Source organism: Geotrypetes seraphini, chromosome 1 (genome assembly GCF_902459505.1).
Source record: "Geotrypetes seraphini chromosome 1, aGeoSer1.1, whole genome shotgun sequence".
Taxonomy (NCBI): Eukaryota; Metazoa; Chordata; class Amphibia; order Gymnophiona; family Dermophiidae; genus Geotrypetes; species Geotrypetes seraphini.
The window spans coordinates 29,972,220-29,997,609 of NC_047084.1; the positions used below are offsets into that span (position 1 = coordinate 29,972,220).

At 42.4% G+C, this 25,390-nt stretch overlaps 1 protein-coding gene across 3 annotated transcripts in view; it reads left to right on the forward strand.

The window, feature by feature from the left end:
• IQGAP2 (IQ motif containing GTPase activating protein 2) overlaps window positions 1-25,390 on the forward strand; it is a 511,872-nt gene that overhangs the window by 431,535 nt on the left and 54,947 nt on the right. For all 3 annotated transcript variants that reach the window (XM_033929310.1, XM_033929312.1, XM_033929311.1), the window contains 5 exons: window positions 92-255; window positions 11,700-11,924; window positions 14,487-14,627; window positions 22,452-22,536; window positions 22,809-23,041. In XM_033929310.1, the coding sequence (XP_033785201.1) occupies window positions 92-255; window positions 11,700-11,924; window positions 14,487-14,627; window positions 22,452-22,536; window positions 22,809-23,041 (848 nt within the window). The remainder of the gene's footprint in view (window positions 1-91; window positions 256-11,699; window positions 11,925-14,486; window positions 14,628-22,451; window positions 22,537-22,808; window positions 23,042-25,390) is intronic.

The window sequence follows — 25,390 nt, forward strand, 5'->3', positions numbered from 1 at the left end:
TACTGCCTCCCTCAGATACAGAGGCCATATCATTAATAGTATTGCTGTGGTGTCCCCTTGTAATTGCATAGAATTCTCTTTTCTTTTCTAGACTAATCCTACTTATTTGGCTAAGCTGATTTTCCAGATGCCTCAGAACAAATCTACTAAATTTATGGATACTGTGATTTTTACACTGTATAACTACGCTTCCAATCAGCGAGAAGAATATCTGCTTCTAAAACTCTTTGAGACTGCCCTCCAAGAGGAGATCAAGTATGTGAAAGAACAGAATGTTGTCTAAATTGATTTCTGAAGCACCTCACCTACAGAGGCACAATTCCTTTGTGTTAATTTCCATTTTGTTTTGTAGACCATTAAATGGATTTTACATTGGCATTACATTTTTTTTAATTAGTCATTGAGAATTATTGACTGTTATTACAGTGCCTTTTGTCCATGCATTTTTTATATTTCCCTGTATTAAAATACAGTTCAAAATGCATGAAAGTAGGAGTTTGTTTCCCTGCCCTTCCAACTATCACCCCATCTCTCTTCTCCCCTTCTTAGCTAAGCTACTTGAATGTGCTGTTCACTGCCATTGTCTCGACTTTCTGTCATCCCTAGCTATTATTAACCTGCTGCAATCTTGCTTTCACCCCCTGTACGCCACGGAAACTACCCTTCCTAAACCTGGCCAGATCCAAAGGCCTCTATTCTGTCCTCATCCTTCATGATCTATCTGCTGCTTTTAGCACTGTAGACCACTGCCTTCTCCTTGATATGCTGTCCTCGCTTGGATTTCAGGACCCTGTTCTTTCTTGGTTCTCTTCTTATCTCTTGCATTGCACCTTTAGTGTATGCAGTGATGGATCCTCTTCCACTGTTATCCTGTTATCTGTCAGGGTTCCCCAGGGCTCTGTTCTAGGACCCCTTCTTTTCTCCACCTATACTTATTCCCTCGGTGCGCTTGATATTCTCCCATGGTTTTCAATATCACCTCTATGCTGAAGACTCCCAAATCTTCCCCTCTACACCAGAAATCTCTGCAGGAATCCAAGTCTGGATTTCAGCCTGCTTGTCCAACATTGCTGCCTGGATGTCCTGCCACTACTTGAAACTGAACATGGCTGCTTATCTTTCTGCCCAAACCTCTCTATCTTGGTGACTAATACTGTCATCCTCTCTGTCTTGTCAGCTCGCAACCTCAGGGTCATCTTTGACTTATCTCTCTCCTTTTCTGCACAAATCCACCAGACCACCAAAACCTGATGTTTTTTTCTCTATAATATCACCAAAATCTGACCTTTACTCTGAGCATACTACCAAAACTGTTATCCACACCCTTATCACCTCTCACTTAGACTACTACACCTGCTTCTCACTTGTCTCCCGTTTAACCACTTATCTCCCCTTCAATCCTTTCAGAATGCTGCAGCACAACTTATATTCTGCCTGAGTTGCTATGCTCACCCCCCTCCTCAAGTCGCTTCATTGGCTCCAAATCCGTCTCTGCGTACCATTCAAATTCCTCTTATTAACCTACAATTGTTTTCACTCCGTAGCATCTTAATATCTCTCCTTCCTTATCTCTCCCTATACTCTTCCTGGGAACTCCATTCATCAAGCAAGTATCTCTTATCTGTGCCCTTCTCTTTCACTGCTAACTCCAGACTACGTCCCTTCTCTCTTGCTGCACCATACGCCTAGAACAGACTACCTGAGTCAGTATGTCAAGCCCCTTAACTGGCAATATTCAAGTCCAGACTAAAAGCCCACCATTTGGAGGTTGCTTTTAACTCACAACTCCCTCACCTTAATTCTCACCTGTAGCCTCCTTGTGATTCTGGGCAGATTGCTTGGCACTCCCTTTGCCCCAGGTAAAAAAAAACAACTTAGTTTGTAAATCCACTAAGTACAGAGATAGTACTTGCATATAATGTGTACAGTGCTGCATCTGCTTAGTAGCACTATAGAAATGATTAATAGTAGAAAGATAGTGCAGTGTTCTGAGATTCCCACTGCAACTCCTTGTGACTCTGGGCAAGTTCTGTCATTGCCCCAGGTACAAAATAAGTACCTGTTTATAATATGTAAACCACTTTGATTGTAATTACAGAAAAGCAGTATATCAAATCCCATCTCCACACAGTGCTTTTAACTTCTCAAGATGTAAACTTTTGATGTTCAATTATGTGTTTACACAAACACCTCAAAATTTCTTGTGAAACACACTAAAATATCCTCAAAGTTTAGCTAAAACGCAAGAGAAAATATCTCAATGGATATAAGGGAGAAATACTTAAGGATCTCAAGCGCTCACAGCTAGAGGCTCGATGTATATTACGAGCCAGTAGCCATAGGGTGAGCTATCATTGGTCCAGTATTTTCTCCTAATTTCTCTGTTTATATCAAAAACTCCTTTATTAATTTTTTAATTTTTTGCGTTTCTTCTGGTATTATTTTGTCCTTATTTTATTTTTTAAAATACTTTAAATATTGTGTAAATCTAGTTTGCCTATTTGCTTATTCACATATTAGCTGCATCCAACAAATCATTCTTAAGAGATGTTAACGTGGTAATATCTTCATTTGTCAAATAGTTCTTTCTCATTCAACAATATAGGAATTCTGAAGTACTTAGCTTCTAAACATGACGATGGAAGATCTCCGTTTCGCTCAAACTACAAGAGCTTCGTCAGGAAAGGCACCAGTATTCAAACTACAAATAAAACAAATAGGATTTCAATTCAAACTACAATCTCTAAATGACATAAGAATTAACACTCATACTCGCGTTAATGAATGTTTAATGGCGAAAACTTACGGCGACTTGAATTAAATATTCATTCTTTTCTAAAAAGCTCCTAAATGGATCCATCTGATGTTATATCATATAATGTTTCAACTACACTTTACTAGCAGATGTAACGGGAGCATATCTATATTAAACCTCTATTCTCAAACTCAACCAATTAAAGAACCCTTCTAAAGTAATTTAACATACCTGTTTATGCCAGCAAGAAAGTGAATTTTTAACAGCAGGGAGACTGCATGTTATCACGGCACAGATATTGTGCCGATTTGATCGTCGTCTTCCTTACACTAACCAAACCCCTGAGGTTAAATACTAGTTCGGCGGCGTCTGACGTCACATCCGGGGAAGTGTCGGTATTGACACAAATCTCCCGGAAATTAAACTAAAGGATTTTAACATTTATATTTTTCCTAAAACTAAAAAAGTTATTAGGACATAGTTAGATCTACCCGATACTTAAAGGATAATCTACTTGTCAAGACATAGCATATCTATCATTATTTGTCTTTTACAAACTAACCTAAAACCTTAAGTTAATACAGACGTCTGAAGACAAAAACTGGTATCGAACATGTTGTCTTAAAGCTAACTCACCCATATCCAAGGATAAAGTTGAAAACTACAGTCCCAACTATCTCAAATTTTAAGATAGCGAAATATAGATCATTTTTTGACTAAATTACTTTATTTTTAAACCCAAATCTTAGGACAAAGGGTAAGAATGCTTATAAACAGATGTTATTGTCATATTTATTGCCCATCTGCTGTATATCATATCCCACCCTGATCACTCGAAACAAACGGATGTTATCAAAAAAAGGCTTGCCAGTTAATAGTTATATTCAAGCCTTGTGGTTGCAAACGGTCAATCCACCTTTGCTCAGATTGCAACAACTTCTTCCCTCTATCTCCCCCTCTTACTGAGGGCGGTATCTGATCTAAAATCATGCATTTTAGTTCACCAAAACTATGACTCTGTTCCAAGCAGTGTGCTACAAGTGGGGCTTCTTTTCTTTTGAGTTTTAAACATGATTTGTGTTCTGCCATCCGTATGTTAAACTGCCTGGTGGTTTTACCCACATAAATTTTTTGACAAGGGCATAGAATTGTATACACAACATGATCTGACTTACAGGTGGTGACATACTTTAGTTTATACTGTCTGTGATCTAAAGGGTTCACGAACACAGCCCCTTGGATATTTAGGGGGCAAATTTGACATTTGCCACAGCTTGAGTGGAACCCATTCAGCTTACTATTATCAGTTTGAATCAAATCTGGTTGTAATCTTAAATACTCTTTAAGGTTGCGAGACCTGGAATATGTTAACCGTAGTTTTGAATATTCGAAACAGGGATTGTTTTGAACTATTCTCCAATGATAATGGACAATTTTGGCAATGTGTTCTGATTCTACATTATACCTCAACACAAAAGTTTGAAATTGTGTATCATCCCCTATATTAAACTCATCTCCTGTAGAGTTTAAATTCTGACAACTATCATTTCTGGAAGATTGTAACAGCCATACTTAGCTCTACGGTATGATTTTTTTAAAGCATTTTCAGGATATCCTTTATGCCTTAAGTTGTTAGCTAATTTATTTGCTGAAGATTTAAAATCAGCTGTATGCGTACAAATGCGTCTAAAGCGCAAAAATTGAGCCAGCGGCAAACTATTTTTGAGTGGAGTAGGATGACAACTGTCATAATGGAGCAGGCTAGAGGTATCTGTGGGTTTGACATACAATTTTGTTTCTAGATGATTATCCTTCACGAAAACCAAGGTATCTAGAAAATTAATCCCTTCAGATGAAAGGTTCTTGGTGAACTGAATGTTAGTATCATTAACATTCAGTCACTCTATAAACTCTGTAAGTTGATTAACTGAACCCTGCCAGATCATAAAAACATCGTCAATATACCTCTTCCAACCTACAATATACTGACTCCACTGATGAATAGTTAAATAAGTTTCCTCATAGTGTTTCATATACAAGCAAGCAATGGACGGGGCACAGGTAGCGCCCATTGCAACCCCTTTTATTTGCAGATATAAATCTTTGCCATCTGTAAAAAAGTTCTTTGTTAAGGCTAATGTTAATAATGCCATAATGAAAGAGGTAGGACTTTGGTGTGGGCGACTTCGAGAACGAAGCGCCTGCTGTGCAATTTCTAGGCATTTATCTTGGGGTAATGACGTGTAGAGGGACACAATATCTAATGTCACAAGGATAGTAGGCTTATTAGCTAGTTCAACTGTTTGCAACCATAGCAAAAACTAACTGGTATCTTTAATGTACGAATTGCTGGTTGTCACTATAGGTTTCAAAAAGTAATCAGCATATGTAGATAACGGCTCAAGAATTGAATTAATCGAAGATATGATAGGCCTACCAGGAGGATTTTTTAATCTTTTATGTATTTTTGGGATTAAGTATATCCAGGGAATAGTACTGTGTTCTTTATTTAAGAATTGAAATTCTTTTTTCGTAACATATCCCTCATCAAAACCATCCTGTGTCAAAGACAGTATCTGAGATTTTAACTGTAAAGTAGGATCCGTGTCCAGCAATAAATAAGTGGTGCTGTCTGTCATTGTGCTTTTAATTCTTTTTGATAATCTACAGTGTTCCAAATGACCGTACCCCCACCTTTGTCTGCTCGACTGATAACTATAGAATGATCCTGTTGTAAACTCAATAAAGGATTATGTTCTTCTTTAGTGAAATTGTATGACTCAATTTTCTTATATCGCAATTTTGCGACATCTTGCAGCACCAACTGTTTGAAAGTATATAAAAGAGGATCTAGGGGACCTGGAGGGTTCCAAGTAGATTTTTTAACAACTATTGATCTATCATGATAAGAATCCTTATCATGAAAAAATTTTTTAATGGATAATGATCTTATAAATCGCTCTAGATCAACTTGAAATTGGAAATAATCGAGTGGAGCAGTAGGGACGAATGACAGTCCTTTAGATAGAACGTTCTTTTCTTCTTGGGTTAATATCCGATCTGAAATATTGATAATAGTTGAGGTGAGATGTTGATGACTATCTTTTAATAATTTGTACGGTTGTTTCTGCGACCTCTGCTTCTGCCTCTGGATCTTCCCCTTCCTTTGCCTCTTTGGAAGTTTTTTTGCTGTTCCGAATGACTGCTGACCGATCCATTCGAGCCTGAAGAACTGGATAAGGTCTCTAAACTGATCTGAGGATCTATCTTCACTTTTTTGTTGTTGAGTGGAATACATCCATTTATAAACTCTATTATTAGTATAGTCATTGGCATCACGGTAGGCTTTTTTCTGTTTTTGTTTCTTGATATTATCCCGATACGAATTGATTAATTCATAAAATAAGGACAAAATAATACCAGAAGAAACGTAAAAAATTAATAAAGGAGTTTTTGATATAAACAGAGAAATTAGGAGAAAATACTGGACCAATGATAGCTCACCCTATGGCTACTGGCTCGTAATATACATCGAGCCTCTAGCTGTGAGCGCTTGAGATCCTTAAGTATTTCTCCCTTATATCCATTGAGATATTTTCTCTTGCGTTTTAGCTAAACTTTGAGGATATTTTAGTGTGTTTCACAATTGTGTTTATACAGGTCTATTTTCAGAGGGAGGTTGTGCTAAAAGAGGATAGCGTAGCTGGTTTTGGGAAGGGTTTGGACAATTTCCTGGAGGAAAAATCCATAGTCTGTTGTTGAGAAAGACATGAGGCAAACCACTACTTGCCCAGAATCGGTAGCATGGAATGTTGACACTCTTTGGATTTTGGCAAGAAGGAGCTACTGGGCTTGATGGACCATTGGTCTGACCCAGTAAGGCTATTCTTATGTTCTAATTGTTGAGGTTAATTATTAAATTGTGGATGGGGAGTTATTTGATGTATCAAAATTTGTAAATTTTATGCGACTTGGACAAAATACTTAAAACTACAACTGGGAACCTAACCCACAAACTGGAAGTCATCAGTCATCAGACTGATCTTGAAAAAACCCATACCCAACCCTAACGTGCCCGGCAACTTTAGACCTGTCTCCAACCTACCCTTTGTCTCCAAGATCCTGGAAAAAAACCAGTGTTAAACCAATTGCACTCCTTCATCGACAAACAAGGAGCCCTATCCACCTTCCAATTGGAATTTAGGAAATTCCACAGTACTGAAACCTTTCTTCACGACATCGATGACTGCTGGAAACTCTTGGATAAGGGTAATGATGTCCTTCTGGTGCTGCTGGATCTCAGTGCAGCGTTCAACACTATTGACCATCCTCTCCTCATTGAATCCTAGACATTGCACTACAATGGTTTACCTCCTTCCTGAATAGCAGATCCCAAAGCATTCTGCTCAACGTGCAGCCGAAACCAGGGGGCTCTCTATCCTCCCTATTATTCAATCTCTACGTTTGGCCTGCCCTAGATATAGCCCACAAATAGCAAATACAGATTCATTCCTTTGCGGATGACATCCAACTGTACCTAGCAGTAGGAGAAACCCATGATGACCAGATTGACACTTAATCTGCCTCTCGGAATCAAAACCTAGATGTTAGTCAACAAATTATAACTAAGCGCCTCCATGATGGAACTCCTTTGGATCTGCAAAGAATACTGCAACTGCACCCATCCCTTGCTGCACTGGGACTTGATTACCATAACTGCAAAAGACCAAGTGTGCAGCCTAAGAATATTCCCTGACTGCAACCTGTTGCTCTCCAACCACGTGTCTCGGGTGGTATCTTCCTCATTTTACTACCTGCGACAACTCCAAAAACTAAGGACTTACTTTCAAAGACTGACTTCACCCAACTACTCTATGCCTTAGTACTGTCCTGCATGGATTACTGCAATGCACTATTCAATGGTCTCATGGTAAAGAACATACGATGTCTCCAAGTTAAGGTTAAGATTTTCTAATGGGGAAGCGAAAAGGCAAGACTAAAGTCTACCCCAGTATCCCTAGGCCCAATGGACTGACATCTGACATCTTGTGAGATAAACACTCCTCAGTGAAGAAACTAGAACAGACCTCAGGGGCCTCACTTAGCTCTCCTGATCAAACTCCTACTCTCCCTCCTGTTTTTCCTGCAGAACTAAGACCTGGAATTGGTCCTACTGCTTCTTTGGAAGTGTCAGAGCCTCAGATTAATCCTGTTATTTCCTATGTAAAAATGCCTCAAATTACTATCAATTTTTTGGATGGTTTTAAAGGCTCAGAAGCAAATATACAGGAAGTGTCTTTAAAAGATTTATGGCAAGTCAATTTAAGGATGGAGAAATTATATAAATTGATCATTACTCAAACTCAGTCATTGTTCTAAAGAAGTTGTCAAAAACTTGAAAATGTGAACTCCAATATTAAAGTTCTAGATGCACATATGGTTAAAACTGATAAACAGGTTTCTAACTTGCAGGCATTCACATGTCCACAATGAAATATTCTCACTCTATACATGCAAAATTAGAAACGATGGAGAATGCCGCCAGGGCTAGAAACTTGCGATTGGTTAATTTTCCAGTAATCCATTTAATCTCTCCTAAGATTCTGTTTTGTAAGTATCTCACGGAGGTATTGGAGGTAACTAATGCTGATTCAATTCCTATTTCAGCTCTTTATTATACAGTGGTACCTTGGATTACGAGCATAATCCGTTCCAGGAGCATGCTCGTAATCCAAAATGCTCATTTATCAAAGTGAATTTCCCCATAGGAAATAATGAAACTCGCTTTGATGCGTTCCCCCCCCCTCCCCCCCCCCCGAGAACCGGCATTGCTCCCCTCGAAGGCCCCCCCCCTGCGATCAGGCACCCCCCCTGTGATCCGGCACCCCCCCTGACTTGAACCGGCACCCCCCCACCACGATCCGACCCCCCCGACACAATTGGGCACCCCCCCGCCACGATCCGACCCCCCCGACACGATTGGGCACCCCCCCGACACGATCCGACATCCCCCCCCCGACACAATTGGGCACCTCCCCCGCTGCTTCTTACTCTCATCTGGGCTCTTGAAGATCTGCCTACTCGTCTGCTGGGCCTTGAGCATCTGAGCATGCCTGCGAGTTCACGTTCAAAACTGGTTAAAGCTACAGCCTCAGCACCCTGGGGTTGTGGGTTCGAAACCTTGTGATCCTGGGCAAATCACTTAATCCCCCCATTGCCCCAGGTACATTAGATAGATTGTGAGCCCACCGGGACAGACAGGGAAAAATGCTTGAGTACCTGAATAAATTCATGTAAACCGTTCTGGGCTCCCTTGGGAGAACGGTATAGAAAACTAACTTAACTAAATAAATTTATAAAAATTCTAATAAAAAAAGAATAGAAAATAAATAAATAAATCTTTTGTAGCACCCACACAGTGCTGACCATTTTTTGGGGGCACTTTAGACTAAGCCAATTCCTGAGGGCCAAATCAGGAAAAGATTGTGACCTGTTTCTGGATAAACCACAATATGATCTAAAGCAGGGATCTCAAAGTCCCTCTTTGAGAGCCGCAATCCAGTCGGGTTTTCAGGATTTCCCCAATGAATATGCATTGAAAGCAATGCATGCACATAGATCTCATGCATATTCATTGGGGAAATCCTGAAAACCCGACTGGATTGCGGCCCTCGAGGAGGGACTTTGAGACCCCTGATCTAAAGCAATGGTTCTCAAACTTGACCTGGGGGACTTTGAGCTAGTCAGGTTTTTCAGGATAATCCCTAATAAATGTACATGGTCACCAATACACAAACACCAGCGGGATTTATAAAATACCTTCAATAGCTCTAGTTAATTTTACAATAATTTCATGCAAAGAAGAGCTATACCCTTAAACCGTATATTTTATAAATACTTATTGCACCATATATTATAAAATGCAATTAAACAACATCTTCTCTCATACATATATTCACATCATACTAATACACATGAACCCTCCCAATCTACCCTCTTTATCCCAACTTTAAAAGTCCATTCACTATATGAAACACTGTCCAATCAGCAGATCTAAAAAAAATCTTCATCACTGTGCCATTGTTCACATTTCTTCTTTTCTTTCCATTGTTAACTCTTCACCATATATTATCCACCTTGATCAAACTGAACAGTTAAACCCAACACAACTGCGTTTCACCTTTCAGCGTCGTCAGGGGATTTAGATTTTTGACAGCTTCAGTTCTTTACAATCTCTATAATATATAATGTTATAATTCAATCACCCCAAAACTAAATAAACCTTACAATATAATCATATTATCAATATTAACCTCATGTAAATAATTCATTCATACCTTATTGTTCATAATACTTTATATCTCGGCCACACACAAGTGTGAGAACTCCAAACCAGAACCTTTCCACAGTGCCACCAAAGATGAGACTGAAATTATCTTTACTACCCCATTCCCTAATTCTTATTTAAGCTTCATCTATAGCTGTCCCTAATTATAACAGGTGCCATTCAACTTCCTTGTTTAAACCATGTGGTTCAACTGTTCCCCAGAAATGAATTAATTTCTGCTCTTTTCTTAATAATATATCTGAAATGTTACCTTCCTTTGGTAGCCCACTGGGTGCAATATAAACATGAAGTAAATGATTTAAAATTTGAGGTGTTGATTACTGTCCAATTAATTCGAGGAGGTAACATTTCAGATATATTATTAAGAAAAGAGCAGAAATTAATTCATTCCTGGGGAACAGTTGAGGAAAGGCTAAAGTGGCTAGGGCTGTTTAGCTTGTAGACGAGATGGCTCAGGAATGATATGATAGAGATCTGTATAATACTGAGTGGAGTGGAAAGGGTAGATTGGAATCACTTGTTTACTGTTTCCCAAAATACTAGAACTAGGGAGCATGCGATGACGCAACTAAGTAGATTTTTTTAAAAAGGAGAAAATATTTCTTCACACAAAGTGTAATTGAATTCTGGAATTCGTTGCTGGAGAATGTTAACTTAGCAGGGTTTAAGAACATAAAAATAGCCTTACTGGGTCAGACCAATGGTCCATCAAGCCCAGTAGCCCATTCTCACGGTGGCCAATCCAGATTACTAGTATCTGGCCAAAACACAAGGTGTAGCAATATTCCATGCTACTAATACAGGGCAAGCAGTGGCTTCCTCCACGTCTTTCTCAATAAAAGACCATGAACTTTTCCTCCAGGAACTTGTCCAAACCTTCCTTAAAACCAGCTTCGCTATCCGCTCTTACCACATCCTCTGGCAACGTGTTCCAGAGCTTAACTATTCTCTGAGTGAAAAAATGTCCTTCTATTGGTTTAAGAGTATTTCCCTGTAACTTCATTGAGTGTCCCCCCCCCTAGTCTTTGTAATTTTTGATGGAGTGAAAAATCGATTCACTTGTACCCATTCTACTCCACTCAGGATTTTGTAGACTTCAATCATATCTCTCCTCAGCCGTCTCTTTTCCAAGCTGAAGAGCCCTAACCGTTTTAGTCTTTCCTCATACGAGAGGAGTTCCATCCCCTTTACCATCTTGGTCGCTCAGTCCATCCCAGTATGGCAATGCTTATGTTCTTATGTTTAATGGTGTGGTCCTATGCAATGCTAGTAGGGCATACCCTTGCATGTTTCTCAAAAACTTCAGTAGTTTAACTGTGCTTGACTGCGTTTTTTTATGGCTTAAATGCTTATGTCCACTGGAGCTGTCATATTTTTTTTTATGCCACAAACCTCTTGGGTATGTGTGTCACTGAAATACTGGAGAAAGAGAGAATATCTCAAATCATATTAAGAGATTTTGTTCCTGCACAGTAAGTTGACAGTTCAACATATTTCTGGAGCTGAAAGATTAAAGATGTTCTACCTGAAGGAAAAAACATAAGACAAAAGATTGTATGTGTGCATATGTGTATTATATTTTATTTTTAATCCTAGATCTAAAGTAGATCAAATACAGGATATTGTTACTGGGAACCCTACCGTCATTAAGATGGTCGTCAGCTTTAACAGAGGGGCCAGAGGACAAAACACCTTGAGACAGCTGCTTTCTCCTGTTGTAAAGGAAATCATTGATGACAAATCTCTCATCATTAACACAAACCCTGTAGAAGTATACAAGACATGGGTTAACCAGCTGGAAATGGCAACAGGAGAGGCCAGGTAAATTATGGAAAAAGATGCCACCTAGACTTAAAGAAAGTGGTACCTACTTTGATCCTATTCAATAAGGGGAAGTGGGCATTTTATGGAATGCTAATGTAACCTGATATATACATGCATATGTGGTTAGTGTTGAAGATTTCCTGGAATTTACAGGTGTGATAGGTGTCACAGATGATATGAAAACTGAGGTTGTGAATGAATCAAAATTAAGTAAACATATTAAAGTTTAAGGAATTAAAATGAGGTCTAGTGAAAAAGTCTGGGGTATTGTAATTAAGTTTAAATTGCTGTATTTGCACTTTAGCTGTGCCAAGGAAGTTCAGAAGTTTGACTTTATGACTCTTGAGACATAGGCAAATTTATGTACCATTGTTCATATACATCCATGGGATTTAAAGATAAGATTCTCAGAGGAGCAGGAAACTTGGAGTTTTTACAGTGAGAATCTATTCCTTATAGATTAGAACATACAGTGCTAATTGGGAGGTCATACAGAAGTTAGGATGTGTCTGCAAGATGCAGGCCTTTTACTGACATGATTGGTGTCTGTAAAGGTCAGAGATCAAAAGTGATTTAGAAAGAAAAAATGAAACACTGCCACCTGCTGGGTTTAAAAACTTAACATTAGAATGGACTTAACATTAAAATTAAGGATTTAAATGTAACCTTGACATAAGACATCCCTAAAAAGGAAGTCATGTGATCAACTGTGCCATTGTATTCCAATGGGGCGCTGAGACCTTTCTTTCTTTCTTTGCTTCCTACTCCCCCTGTCCAGCAGTAGTCCTTCTCCCTTCCTTTTACCTCCCCCCTGTCCAGCATCACCCTTTCCCTGCTCCCCCTGTTCAGAAGTAGCCCTTCACCCTTCCTTTTACCTCCCCCCTGTCCAGCAGCACCCCTTCCCTGCTCCCCCTGTCCAGTAGCCCTTCTCACTTACCTTTACCTCCCCTCTGTCCAGTAGTACCCCTTCTCCCTTCCCTGCTCCCCCTGTCCAGAATCCGCTAGCCCAAGCAGCCTTGGGGCTTTTGCTAGGCCGGCCCGCCTTGCATTATCGAAGTGGGCCAACCTAGCAAATGCCCCGTGGCTGTTTGATGAAACCGCAGCTGCTGCCGCATGCTGGTCTGGGGGTGAGAAGAAGAGGTGTCCTGGCAGCGGCAGTGTAGTCAGAAGGCAGGAAGTCAGCTGGCATTGGAGATCGGGGCAGAAGGCAGGAAATCAGCTGAGGCAGGCACTGCGCATGTGCGGCATGGATGCACGGAACACGGAGTTTGAAGTGCGCATGCGCGCTAAGGGTTTTATTATAGCAGATGATATCACATAGGGTATAAATCTGATTGTCATTGATTTTTTTCCCTTTGGAGAGCACTGAAATTTTGATTGTATGCATTGGCTTTCCCCAGGCATGTGAAGTATTAATAAACTTATTTGATTATTACATGGCTTTTTCTCATGTATGTTGTTTGAATTCGCAGAACGGAGTCTCTAGCCCAGTTATGTTGGGAGAGAGAATCCATTCTGGCAATTCTTTTGGCCCCGCTGTTCAAGTCTTCCAGCCTGGCTTGGACATTAGACACAAGCACTTACACTGGCCATAGGAATGGTGTAAATACTCATACCTAAATGCAGGAGATAACATGTGTAACTTATGGTCCCTACCTATAATAAATGTAACTGCTTTGGCTGTACTTCAGAAAAGCGGCATCTCAAATACATTACTCTTTACCCCTCTACATTATGCACATAAGTTATAAGTGTATGCCCTGCCTACACTTTGCCCAGACTCCACCCATCTGAATATCTGTTTGCAAACTACACGCTATCAAAGCTATGTGTAGAGTTAAAGTAGCCTGCAGTTGAATGATGGGTACCTGAATTTTAAAAGTGCAAGACACTTCAAGCGTTTGGGAAAATAGACCTAAAATACAATTTGTTTGTATAAACACTTCTGTCAGAATCGCAAAATGTTCACAGCAATATCTATAATTCCATTTTTTTGTAAAAATAAATTAAAAAATCTGTGAGTTTATATATCTCTAAAAATTAGAGGTTCCTGTTTGAGCCTTTGTTTGAGAAGTGATTTGTTTTACATAGTGTACATTTTGCTTCTTATGTTTTATATGTATTGCCTTCCCCTCCCTAATGTTCTTTCCATTCATGTTCTCTTCTTTTTTCTAAAAGATTGAATTGTAGTTCTGCCCTTTCTTAACCTATGTATCTATTAGTCTGTAAGTCTGTCAGTTTAACCTATTATTTTAAAAATTAAATGGTATATTTATCACATGCCTATACTTTTTATTAAAGTTGTATTTCGCTTAGTAAATTAAATAAGCGATTCATCAAACCAAAATAAAACTTGAAACTTGAGCTTCTAATAAAAAGACCTCAAAAATAAATTAAAAAATCTGTGGTAATTCTCTATTTGGAGAAAAGGTGATGAGCCACTTTGAAGAAAGAATACTTTTCTTAATGAATGAGTTTGTCTGAAGAAGTCTGTCTCTCTATATTGATGCACACAGCTTTAGCTTTATGAATCAAAATTCTTTTTTCATTAATTTGCAGCAAACTACCCTACGATGTAACAACAGAACAAGCCTTAACTCATTCAGAGGTGAAGGGAAGGCTGGAGGCCTCTATTCAAAGTTTACGAGCAGTAACCGACAAAGTCCTTGTGTCAATATTTTCATCACTGGATATGGTCCCGTAAGTATTATATTGTCATGAAGGTGGTATGTATGTAACACTTTATAGGGTACCCGGGTATTTAGCACCATACAAAGTAGTAATAGTCTTCAGCTACTACCAAGGATGTTTGTAATACTCTACAGATATACTAGCAAATTCTATATAGTCCGCCTAAAGTTAGGCGCCTATATTGGCATGCCTAGCCAATGTAGATGCCTAGGTTAATAGGCTTAATTGGCATGGATAATTGGCACTTAACACCTCTTAATTGCCATTAATTGGACTTAATTGAAAGTTAGGCACCTAACTTGAAAAATGTGATTTCTAACAAGTAGGTGTCTAGTCCAAAGCACCAAGTTTCCAAGTTTATTAGTTTTTAATATCCCGACCATAAAACAAATATCTGGCCGGTTAACAATATAATTTAAAAGAGGGAGTAAAAAGGGAAGAATGTATAAAATATTTAAGTGGAACATAAATGACAAAAACCAGACAGACTTGACTGTGAGGATAGTAAGGGAGGAGGGGAAAAAGTTACATTTAATAAGAAGAAAAGGGAAGAGTGGGGAGGGAAAAAAACGTGAAGGTGAGGGCATATTGTAGTAGTAATTGCTTGCAAGAGGAGAGAAAATAGAAATAAAAGAGAAGAGAGAGAAGATAGATAGTGGAAAATCTAGGTTAGGTTAAAAGCGTCATGAAATAAGAAAGTCTTTAGACAAGATTTAAATTTAACAAGTTGTTGTTCGTCGCGGAGGTATTGTGGCAAGGAGTTCCATAATGTAGGGGCAGTTACAGCAAAATTTGTTTTACGAGTATAATAGAAATCTTTTAGAGGGGGGATGAAAAGAAGTTTTTGATCAGAGGATCTTAGAGTGCGGGAGGAGCATTGAGGTATCAGGAGTTTGTCAAGGAATGAAGGTTGATGAGATTGTTTAATTTTAAAGCAGAGTAAGATGATTTTATAGGTGATACGGTGAGTGATAGGGAGCCAGTGAGCTTCTTTTAAGAGTGGAGTAACATGACCTAACTAAAAGTGGGTGTGGTTAGGGGCGTATTGTGGGCGTTTTTTCAAATTAGGCACCTCTTTTTGAATTAAGCACCTCGTAATTTAGGTACGGGTTTTTAGGTGAAGAGAACCCTGGCATAAATATGGTGCTCCTAAAGTTAGGATGCCTGGCAGCACTAAGCATGATTCTGTACAGTGCGCCAGCTTTTATAGTTTATTCAAGTTTCAAGTTTATTTAAAATATTTGCTATGTTCGCAATATCCAAATCCAATGCAATTTACAAAAATTAAAAGTGGAAAAAATAAAAAATCCAACAAACAGAACATTAAAAACAATTATGATGTAAAAATGCAATTGAGAGGGGGGGGCTAAAAAAAAAATTAGATTAAATACAATTCCAAAACAAATGAAAAAGGGTGGGTAAGGGGACAAAAGGTTGGGGAATGTTACCTGCTTAATTTCTACTTAACAGTGTTCCTTGTCCAGATAAATTCCAGAATGAGGTCATATGATAAAGAATAGAACTTAACACCTTATTAGTCAGTGCCGATTTTTTAGGCAACCTATATAGAATTAGGCCCACAGTGTTTAAATTGTGATGAGGAAGCCAGGTCTCAGCCGAAATAGCAGCCATAGCAGAGAGACTGAATGAACTCTTTGCTTCGATATTTACGGAAGAAGATGTAAGATCTACCGGAACCTGAAATGGTTTTCAAGGGTGATGATGCGGAGGAGCTGAAAGAAATCTTGGTGAATCTGAGGGATGTACTATGACAAATCGACAAGTTAAAAAGTGATAAATCACCTAGACCAGATGGTATACATCCCAGGGTACTAAAAGAACTCAAGCATGAAATTGCTGACCTGCTGTTAGTGATCTGTAACCTGTTGCTAAAATAGTCTGTAGTACTTGACGATTGGAGAGTGGCCAGTGTTGCGCTGATTTTTAAAAAGGGTTCCAGTGGAGATCCGGCAAATTACAGACCAGTAAGCCTGACTTCAGTGCTGAGCAAAATGGTGGAAACAATTATAAAAAAAATTAAATTGTGGAACACGTAGACAAATATGATTTAATGGGACAGTCAGCATGGGTTTAGCCAAGAGAAATCTTCCCTCACCAATTTGCTTCACTTCTTTGAAGATGTGGATAAAGGTGAATCAACTGATATAGTGCAGTGGTTCCCAACCCTGTCTTGGAGGACCACCAGGCTAATCGGGTTTTCAGGCTAGCCTTAATGAATATGCATGAGAGAGATTTGCATATAATGGAAGTGACAGGCATGCAAATCTGCTCCTTGCATATTTATTAGGGCTATCCTGAAAACCTGATTGGCCTGGTGGTCCTCCAGGACAGGGTTAGGAACCACTGATATAGTGTATCTAGATTTTCAAAAAGCTTTTGACAAAAGTTCCTCATGAGAGGCTCCTGAGAAAATTAAAGAGTCATGGGATAGGTGATAAAGTTCAGTTGTGGATTAGGAATTGGTTATCAGATTGAAAATAGAGGGTAAGGTTAAATGGTTATTTTTTTCAATGGAGGAGAATAAACAGCGGAGTGCCACAGGATCTGTACTGGGACCAGTGCTATTTAACTTTATAAATGATCTGGAATGATCTGGAAAGGTGATTAAATTTGCAGATGATAATAAACTGTTCAAAGTTCTTAAAATGCATGCGAATTGTGAAACATTGCAGGCAGACCTTAGGAAATTAGAAGACTGGGCGTCCAAGTGACAGACGAAATTTAATGTGGACAAATTTAAAGTGATCACATTGGAAAGAATAACCCAAATCACAGTTACCGGATTCTAGGGTCCACCTTGGGGGTTAGTGCCCAAGAGAAGGCTCTGGGTGTCATCGTAGACAATACTTTGAAACCTTCCACCCAATATGCTGCAGTGGCGGCCAAAAAAGCAAACGATGCTAGGAATTATTTAAAAAGGGATGGTTAACAAGACTAGAAAGTTATACCGTATTTTCACGCAAATAACACGCACCCGTATAAAACGCGCACACGAATATAGCGCGCAGAAATCACGATGATTTGCACAAAAACTTTGATATACCGCGCTCACGGGTATACCGCGCATGCTGCCCGACGCTCCTTTCGCCCGCCCTGACTTTCCATGCGCTGTCCCGACTCTCCGTTCACCCCCCCTGACTTCCGTGCACTGTCCCCCCTTGAAGGTCTGTCCCCATCCTGAAAGCCTGATGCCCCCCCCCGACGTCCGATACATCCCTCCCCCCCCCCGAAGGACCGCCGACTCCCCAACAATATCGGGCCAGGAGGGAGCCCAAATCCTCCTGGCCACGGCGACCCCCTAACCCCACCCCGCACTACATTACGGGCAGGAGGGATCCCAGGCCCTCCTGCCCTCGACGCAAACCCCCCTCCCCCCCAAGAACCTCCGACCGCCCCCCAGCCGACCCGCGATCCCCCTGGCGACCCCCACGACCCCCCCACCCCCCTTCCCCGTACCTTTGGTAGTTGGGCCAGAAGGGAGCCCAAACCCTCCTGGCCACGGCGACCCCCTAACCCCACCCCGCACTACATTACGGGCAGGAGGGATCCCAGGCCCTCCTGCCCTCGACGCAAACCCCCCTCCCCCCCAAGAACCTCCGACCGCCCCCCAGCCGACCCGCGAATCCCCCTGGCGACCCCCACGACCCCCCCACCCCCCTTCCCCGTACCTTTGGTAGTTGGGCCAGAAGGGAGCCCAAACCCTCCTGGCCACGGCGACCCCCTAACCCCACCCCGCACTACATTACGGGCAGGAGGGATCCCAGGCCCTCCTGCCCTCGACGCAAACCCCCCTCCCCCCCAAGAACCTCCGACCGCCCCCCAGCCGACCCGCGATCCCCCTGGCGACCCCCACGACCCCCCCACCCCCCTTCCCCGTACTTTTGGTAGTTGGGCCAGAAGGGAGCCCAAACCCTCCTGGCCACGGCGACCCCCTAACCCCACCCCGCACTACATTACGGGCAGGAGGGATCCCAGGCCCTCCTGCCCTCGACGCAAACCCCCCTCCCCCCCAAGAACCTCCGACCGCCCCCCAGCCGACCCGCGATCCCCCTGGCGACCCCCACGACCCCCCCACCCCCCTTCCCCGTACCTTTAGTAGTTGGCCGGACAGACGGGAGCCAAACCCGCCTGTCCGGCAGGCAGCCAACGAAGGAATGAGGCCGGATTGGCCCATCCATCCTAAAGCTCCGCCTACTGGTGGGGCCTAAGGCGCGTGGGCCAATCAGAATAGGCCCTGGAGCCTTAGGTCCCACCTGGGGGCGCGGCCTGAGGCACATGGTCGGGTTGGGCCCATGTGCCTCAGGCCGCGCCCCCAGGTGGGACCTAAGGCTCCAGGGCCTATTCTGATTGGCCCACGCGCCTTAGACCCCACCAGTAGGCGGAGCTTTAGGATGGATGGGCCAATCCGGCCTCATTCCTTCGTTGGCTGCCTGCCGGACAGGCGGGTTTGGCTCCCGTCTGTCCGGCCAACTACTAAAGGTACGGGGAAGGGGGGTGGGGGGGTCGTGGGGGTCGCCAGGGGGATCGCGGGTCGGCTGGGGGGCGGTCGGAGGTTCTTGGGGGGGAGGGGGGTTTGCGTCGAGGGCAGGAGGGCCTGGGATCCCTCCTGCCCGTAATGTAGTGCGGGGTGGGGTTAGGGGGTCGCCGTGGCCAGGAGGGTTTGGGCTCCCTTCTGGCCCAACTACCAAAGGTACGGGGAAGGGGGGTGGGGGGGTCGTGGGGGTCGCCAGGGGGATCGCGGGTCGGCTGGGAGGCGGTCGGAGGTTCTTGGGGGGGAGGGGGGTTTGCGTCGAGGGCAGGAGGGCCTGGGATCCCTCCTGCCCGTAATGTAGTGCGGGGTGGGGTTAGGGGGTCGCCGTGGCCAGGAGGGTTTGGGCTCCCTTCTGGCCCGATATTGTCGGGAAGTCGGCGGTCGTTCGGGGTGGGGGTGCGAGTGGTCCTGCCGGGGGGGGGGGGATGTATCGGACGTCGGGGAGTCGGCCGGGCAAGAGGGCTTGGGCTCCCTCTTGCTCCGATCGTGGATGCGGGTGCGGATGGGAGCGCGTGCGAGCGGTCGTTCGGGGTGGGGGTGCGAGCGGTCCTGCTGGGGGGGTGAATCGGGCGTCGGGCGGGGTGGGAACTATGTTTTAAAACTTTGGTATACCGCGCTCACGCATATAACGCGCGAGGGGTATGCGCGGTAGGTAAAATCGCGTATAACGCGCGCGTTATATGCGTGAAAATACGGTAATGCCTCTGTATCTCGCTCCATGGTGCGACCTCACCTGGAGTATTCAATTTAATTCTTGTCGTCTTATCTCAAGAAAGATATAGCGGCACTAGAAAAGGTTCAAAGAAGAGCGACCAAGATGATAAAGGGGATGGAACTCCCCTCATATGAGGAAAAACTAAAAAGGTTAGGGCTCTTCAGCTTGGAAAAGAGACAGCTGAAGGGAGATATGATTGAAGTCTACAAAATCCTGAGTGGAGTAGAACGGGTACAAGTGGATCGATTTTTCACTCTGTGAAAAATTACAAAGACTAGAGGATACTCGAAGTTACAGGGAAATACTTTTAAAACCAATAGAAGGAAATATTTTTTCACTCGGAGAATAGTTAAGCTCTGGAACGCATTGCCAGAGGTTGTGGTAAGAGAGGATAGCATAGCTGGTTTTAAGAAAGGTTTGGGCAATTTCTTGGAGGAAAAGTCCATAATCTGTAATTGAGAAAGACATGGGGGAAGCCACTGCTTACCCTGAATCATGGAATGTTGCTACTCATTGGGTTTTGGCCAGGTTCTAGTGACCTGGATTGGTCACTGTGAGAACGGGCTAAAGGGCTTGATGGACCATTGGTCTGACCTAATAAAGCTATTCTTAAGTTCTTATGAAATAAAAAGTTGGAGAGAATTGAAGTTGGGATCATGAATGTAGGTTAGCATATTAGAACAGGAGGCCAGGTGTTCTGGTTGGAAATGATGTTGAGAAGCATACAGTGTACAGTGGTACCTCGGTTTACGAGTGCAACGGTTTGCGAGTGTTTTGCAAGACGAGCAAAACATTTGCAAAATCGGCACCTCAGAAACCAAGCGCACCTCGATTTGTGAGCGCCCCCCCCGCTAACCGGCACCCTCCCTCCTGCAATCCGGCACCCCCCGCCGCAACCTGAGGTCCCCCAACCCACCCAAACTCTCTTCTTACTTCAGTGTAGCCTCCGCACCGGCACCAGCACCAGCATGTCCTGCCGGTGCCCGAAGATCTGCCTCCTGTGCTGGGCCTTGAGCATGTGCGCATGCTCAAGGCCTGAGAGTTCACGTGAATTTTTCCATATATATATATGGAAAAATTGGTAATACAATTATTATTCTTATGGGGGCATGGTCAGGAGCAGAGTTGTGGCAGGGCCTGGGTGGAGCTTTTGAGCCCCCCCAAACAAACATTCCACTTCCTATGAAAACTGAGATTAGATTGGATGAGATATGGAGTAAAATATGCTGGCTGATTCAAGAGTAACTTAGAAAATGTGGAGTTGGATTGATAAGGCCTAGGGCAGGGGTGTCCAACCTGCGGTCCAAGGGCCGCATGTGGCCCTGTTAAGTATTTTGTGCAGCCCTGGTCGAGGGTGATGCAGTGTTTTCCTCTGCTGCCCCCGGATGTTTACCGTCTTGCCGGTTCCCCTCCTCTGTGTTGCTGCAGCATTTGCGCGGTTCCAGAAACATTTTTTTCGGTCAATGCGGCCCAGGGAAGCCAAAAGGTTGGACACCCCTGGCCTAGGGGAAGATAAGATAGTGGTGGAGAGGTACAGAATTGTGACTGTGGTGACTAGTGTTGGATCTCTGGGTGAGAGCAGAGATGGTTGATTGAGAGGAGCAAACAGAATTTCCATGGCACAGAATCCTGCGCTTCTATTCCAAATACACAATCCCATGCTGACAACCAGAAATAGCACCCTCTTAATTCTATCATGTATTTGTTCAAATAATTGCTTTCAAATTAATAAATTGCTATTTCTAAAAACTAATGCCAGAACATCTTGCTGGTTACTTTTAATTTAAATGTTCATTATTCCTGAGGTGGAAACAGAAAAATACTATTACTTTAATTTCCCACTTTCAAAAGCTTTTGGTCAAGGGCAAAGCCCTCATGATCAGGTGCTATTGCATCGAGGCTTTTCTCTCAGTCCATATCTATGAATCTAGGTCCTTAGCAATTTCTTTGGTTTAATGGAGAATAGAGGGTAGATATCAAACTGCATAGCCCAAGGGACCTGATTCTATAAATAGCACCAAACCGTGCCTGACTTGTAGGCATTAGTCCGCGCGATTGTCATACTGTTGAGTAGGATGAATGCCTGGTTATTGCCACTGTGTGTGCAAATGGCTTACTTATTCATAGCTCTTTGTTCTCTGCTTCCTGTACTCTTAACTAACAAGCATAAGTTTAAAAAAAAATGCCTGTTATATTGGGATTTCCTGTTTCTTAGCTTGTATGTCGTATGCCTGGAACAGGCTGCCAGTGTCAATACGTCATACTCCGTCTCTAGCAGTATTCAAATCCAAACTAAAAGCCAACTTCTTTGAAGCTGCTTTCAACTTTTAACTCCCACTCACTGTACCCATTGTATCATTCCTTCTACCATAAACTCCCCAATCCTAAGAAGCCCTGTCTGTCCAAATTAGATTGTAAGCTCTTCTGAGCAGGGACCGTCTATTGAATATTAAATGTATAGCGCTGCATACGCTCTTCAGCGCTATAGAAATGCTAAATAGTAGTAGCAGGTTTAAAGGTTTTTCTTAATCTTTCTCTGTTGTCTCATCCTCTGTGTTTTGTGTAGTTATGGCATGAGGTACGTGGCCAAAGTCTTAAAGAACTCACTCCATGAAAAATTTCCCGATGCAACAGAGGATGAGCTCTTAAAGGTAAAATTTTGATTTCTGTTTTCACTTGCGCAAAAAGTACAAAAAAGGACCAGCTTTATAAAAACAATCTTGATAGCAAAAAACATCCGAACAGAACTGGAAATTCAGAACCGAGTTGATAGTTTTATTAAGACAACATAGATACCCCATACCTCTATAAAATAACTTCTATGATGACCTCTTCTAGCACACAAATGCTTGCTCTCAATTGACATCTGTTCCCAAATAAGTGTACATACATGCAAAATTAAAAATGTCTCTCTTTCGTTTAGATTGTGGGGAATCTCCTGTACTACCGTTTCATGAACCCAGCTATTGTTGCTCCTGATGGGTTTGATATCATTGATATGACGGCTGGAGGTCAGATACATTCAGACCAGCGAAGGAATCTAGGCTCTGTGGCGAAGGTCCTACAGCATGCTGCATCCAACAAACTGTTTGAGGGTGAAAACGCACACCTTGCCTCTATGAACAATTACTTATCCCAAACATACCAGAAGTTCAGGTGAGAAAGGCTTTGTGGTGGTGGCAGATCTATGGTTTTTGAGAACTAAATGCAGAATTGTAAGAAATATCATGCTGGTTCTGATCAGTGGTTTATTGAGGCCAGCATCGTGTCTCTGATAGTGACCAGGCTGGGACACCTGGAAGAATTTGTTTGTCAAACTTATATCCCATGTTAGCCATTCAGTCTAAGCGGATTACAATAAAACCTACATAACTTATCAGATACAAAATAAAACCATACAAATGAAAACAATTTAGTTATACAACTACCAAACTAAAGTCTCAGACTAATCAGCAGAAAAAAAAAAATCAACAAATTATCTGCCTATGTAATTTCAGTGACTTCTTTAACAAATGCTTTTTGAAATAAATATATTTTTACTGTTCCTAAACTGAAAAATAGAAGTTGTCGTTCTTAATTCTAGAGGCAGATCCCAACTGGAAAGACTTTTCTATGTTGCTCATGCGAAACACAATTTTAAAACTGGGCGCTACTTGCATGCATAAATGTACAGAATACCAGCATTTTCACCTAAAATACTAAAACTATATTACCTGTGAATGTTAACTTAGAATGTGAAGGTTAATTTAGGATCTGTGAATATTAATTTAAGAAATACAAACTGTATTATGCAAATATCACTGTCACCTGTTTGACTAATTATTACTATGTAACTCATTTTGTCCAAGTATTCTGTACATTACTTTGTAACCCGTTCTGATATCTTTGGGGAGGACAGGATATAAAATGAATTTTAAAAAATACATGTAAGTAGTAGCAGAGCGACTAAGTTTCATAAGGGTCCCCCTAAGTGGAATAGTGTGTAAATGAAAGAAGGCTTTAATATGGGTGGAGCACAGGAGGGGTATGGGCAGTACTATTTATGCACACAATTTACAGAATGCTGTGTCCTTTCCATATTTAGTCACCAACAGTTATGCTAGATCTATGGTTGGAGAGGGTGGTTGAGAGCCTGGGAGGAGAGGGGGGAAGGAAGAGAGGAGAGATGTTGCACACAGAGGGGAAGGGAAGGAAAATATATTGAACCCAGGAGCAGAGGTGAGGGATATGGAAGGAAAAGAGGGAGAGATGTTAGATCTGGGAGCAAAGGGAGGGATGTTGGACACTTGACAGAGGGACAGGTGGGGGGAGAAAAGTGGGAGACATTGGACCTGGAGACAGAGGGAGGGGTGGAGGGAAGAGTGAGGAGAGATGTTGAATCCGAGGAAGGAGGAGAGATCTAAGAAGCTGGACCTGGAGGGAATATAGGGACACTGAAGGGAGATATTGGACATGGATTGGGGAAGTGACTTAAAGTTACAAGAAAGGGTAGGTGCTGGATTGGGGGGGAAGGATTTTATAGATACATGAGGACATGGGTACTTGGCAGTATCATTAGGGCCAACATGGATGAGCAGCATCGGATAATAGTCATCAGGCTTGATGAGTCTTGGCAATCTCTCCGTAACATCTTGGATTTTGGCACCAGGCAGACGGCATACCTCCTGGGATATGTCTGGTCTGCAGATGGATGCTTCTGTGCCTACTCACTGCTTTCTTCCCCCCCCCCATACCTCTATAATGTTCCTTGCGCAAGCAGCAACCCCCAAGCTGCTGTTGTGCCAGCGTCAGCTCTTCCCCTGACATCACTTCCTGAACCTGTGCCTAGGAAGTGACATCAGAAGAAGAGCTGACACTTGCGTGACAGCAGCTTGGGGGTTGCTGCTCCCACCAGGAACATTACAGAGGTGTGAAGGAAGGGAAGCTGCATGTGCACAGCTGGAGGTGCAGGAAAGGAGAGTGTGAAGGTGGGGGAGCAGAGACAAGGGCAGGGGAGGGATGCCACTGCCCTGGGCGCCTCTCACCCTCGCTACACCACTGCTCCTATTCTATGACACTAATTTTCTCAGGAGCATCTCATGAGGAACTTTGTCTAAAGCTTTGTGGAAATCTAGATACACTACATCAACAAGCTCGCCTTTATCCACATGTTTGTTCACAACCTTCAATGAAGTCAAGCAAATTGGTGAGGCAAGGCCAATGTCTAATCTGCCATTGTGATCCAAGATCTTAAAGAAAATAATCCTAAAACTACTAGTTGAATTTGTCAAAAACCAAAATGCAATGCCTAGGCATCAGTCGGGTTTCAGAAGATTTCACAGTACTGAAATAGTCTTTTATGATATAATGGATGAATTCTGGAACTATATGTATAAAGGCGAAGATGTACTACTTGTCCTGACTTGACTGCTGCCTTTGATACAGTGGATCACAATAGCCTATTATCTGGATTAGCTGATATAGGGATTGATGGTAAAACACTGTTGTGGTTTGTCTTTTCTAGAT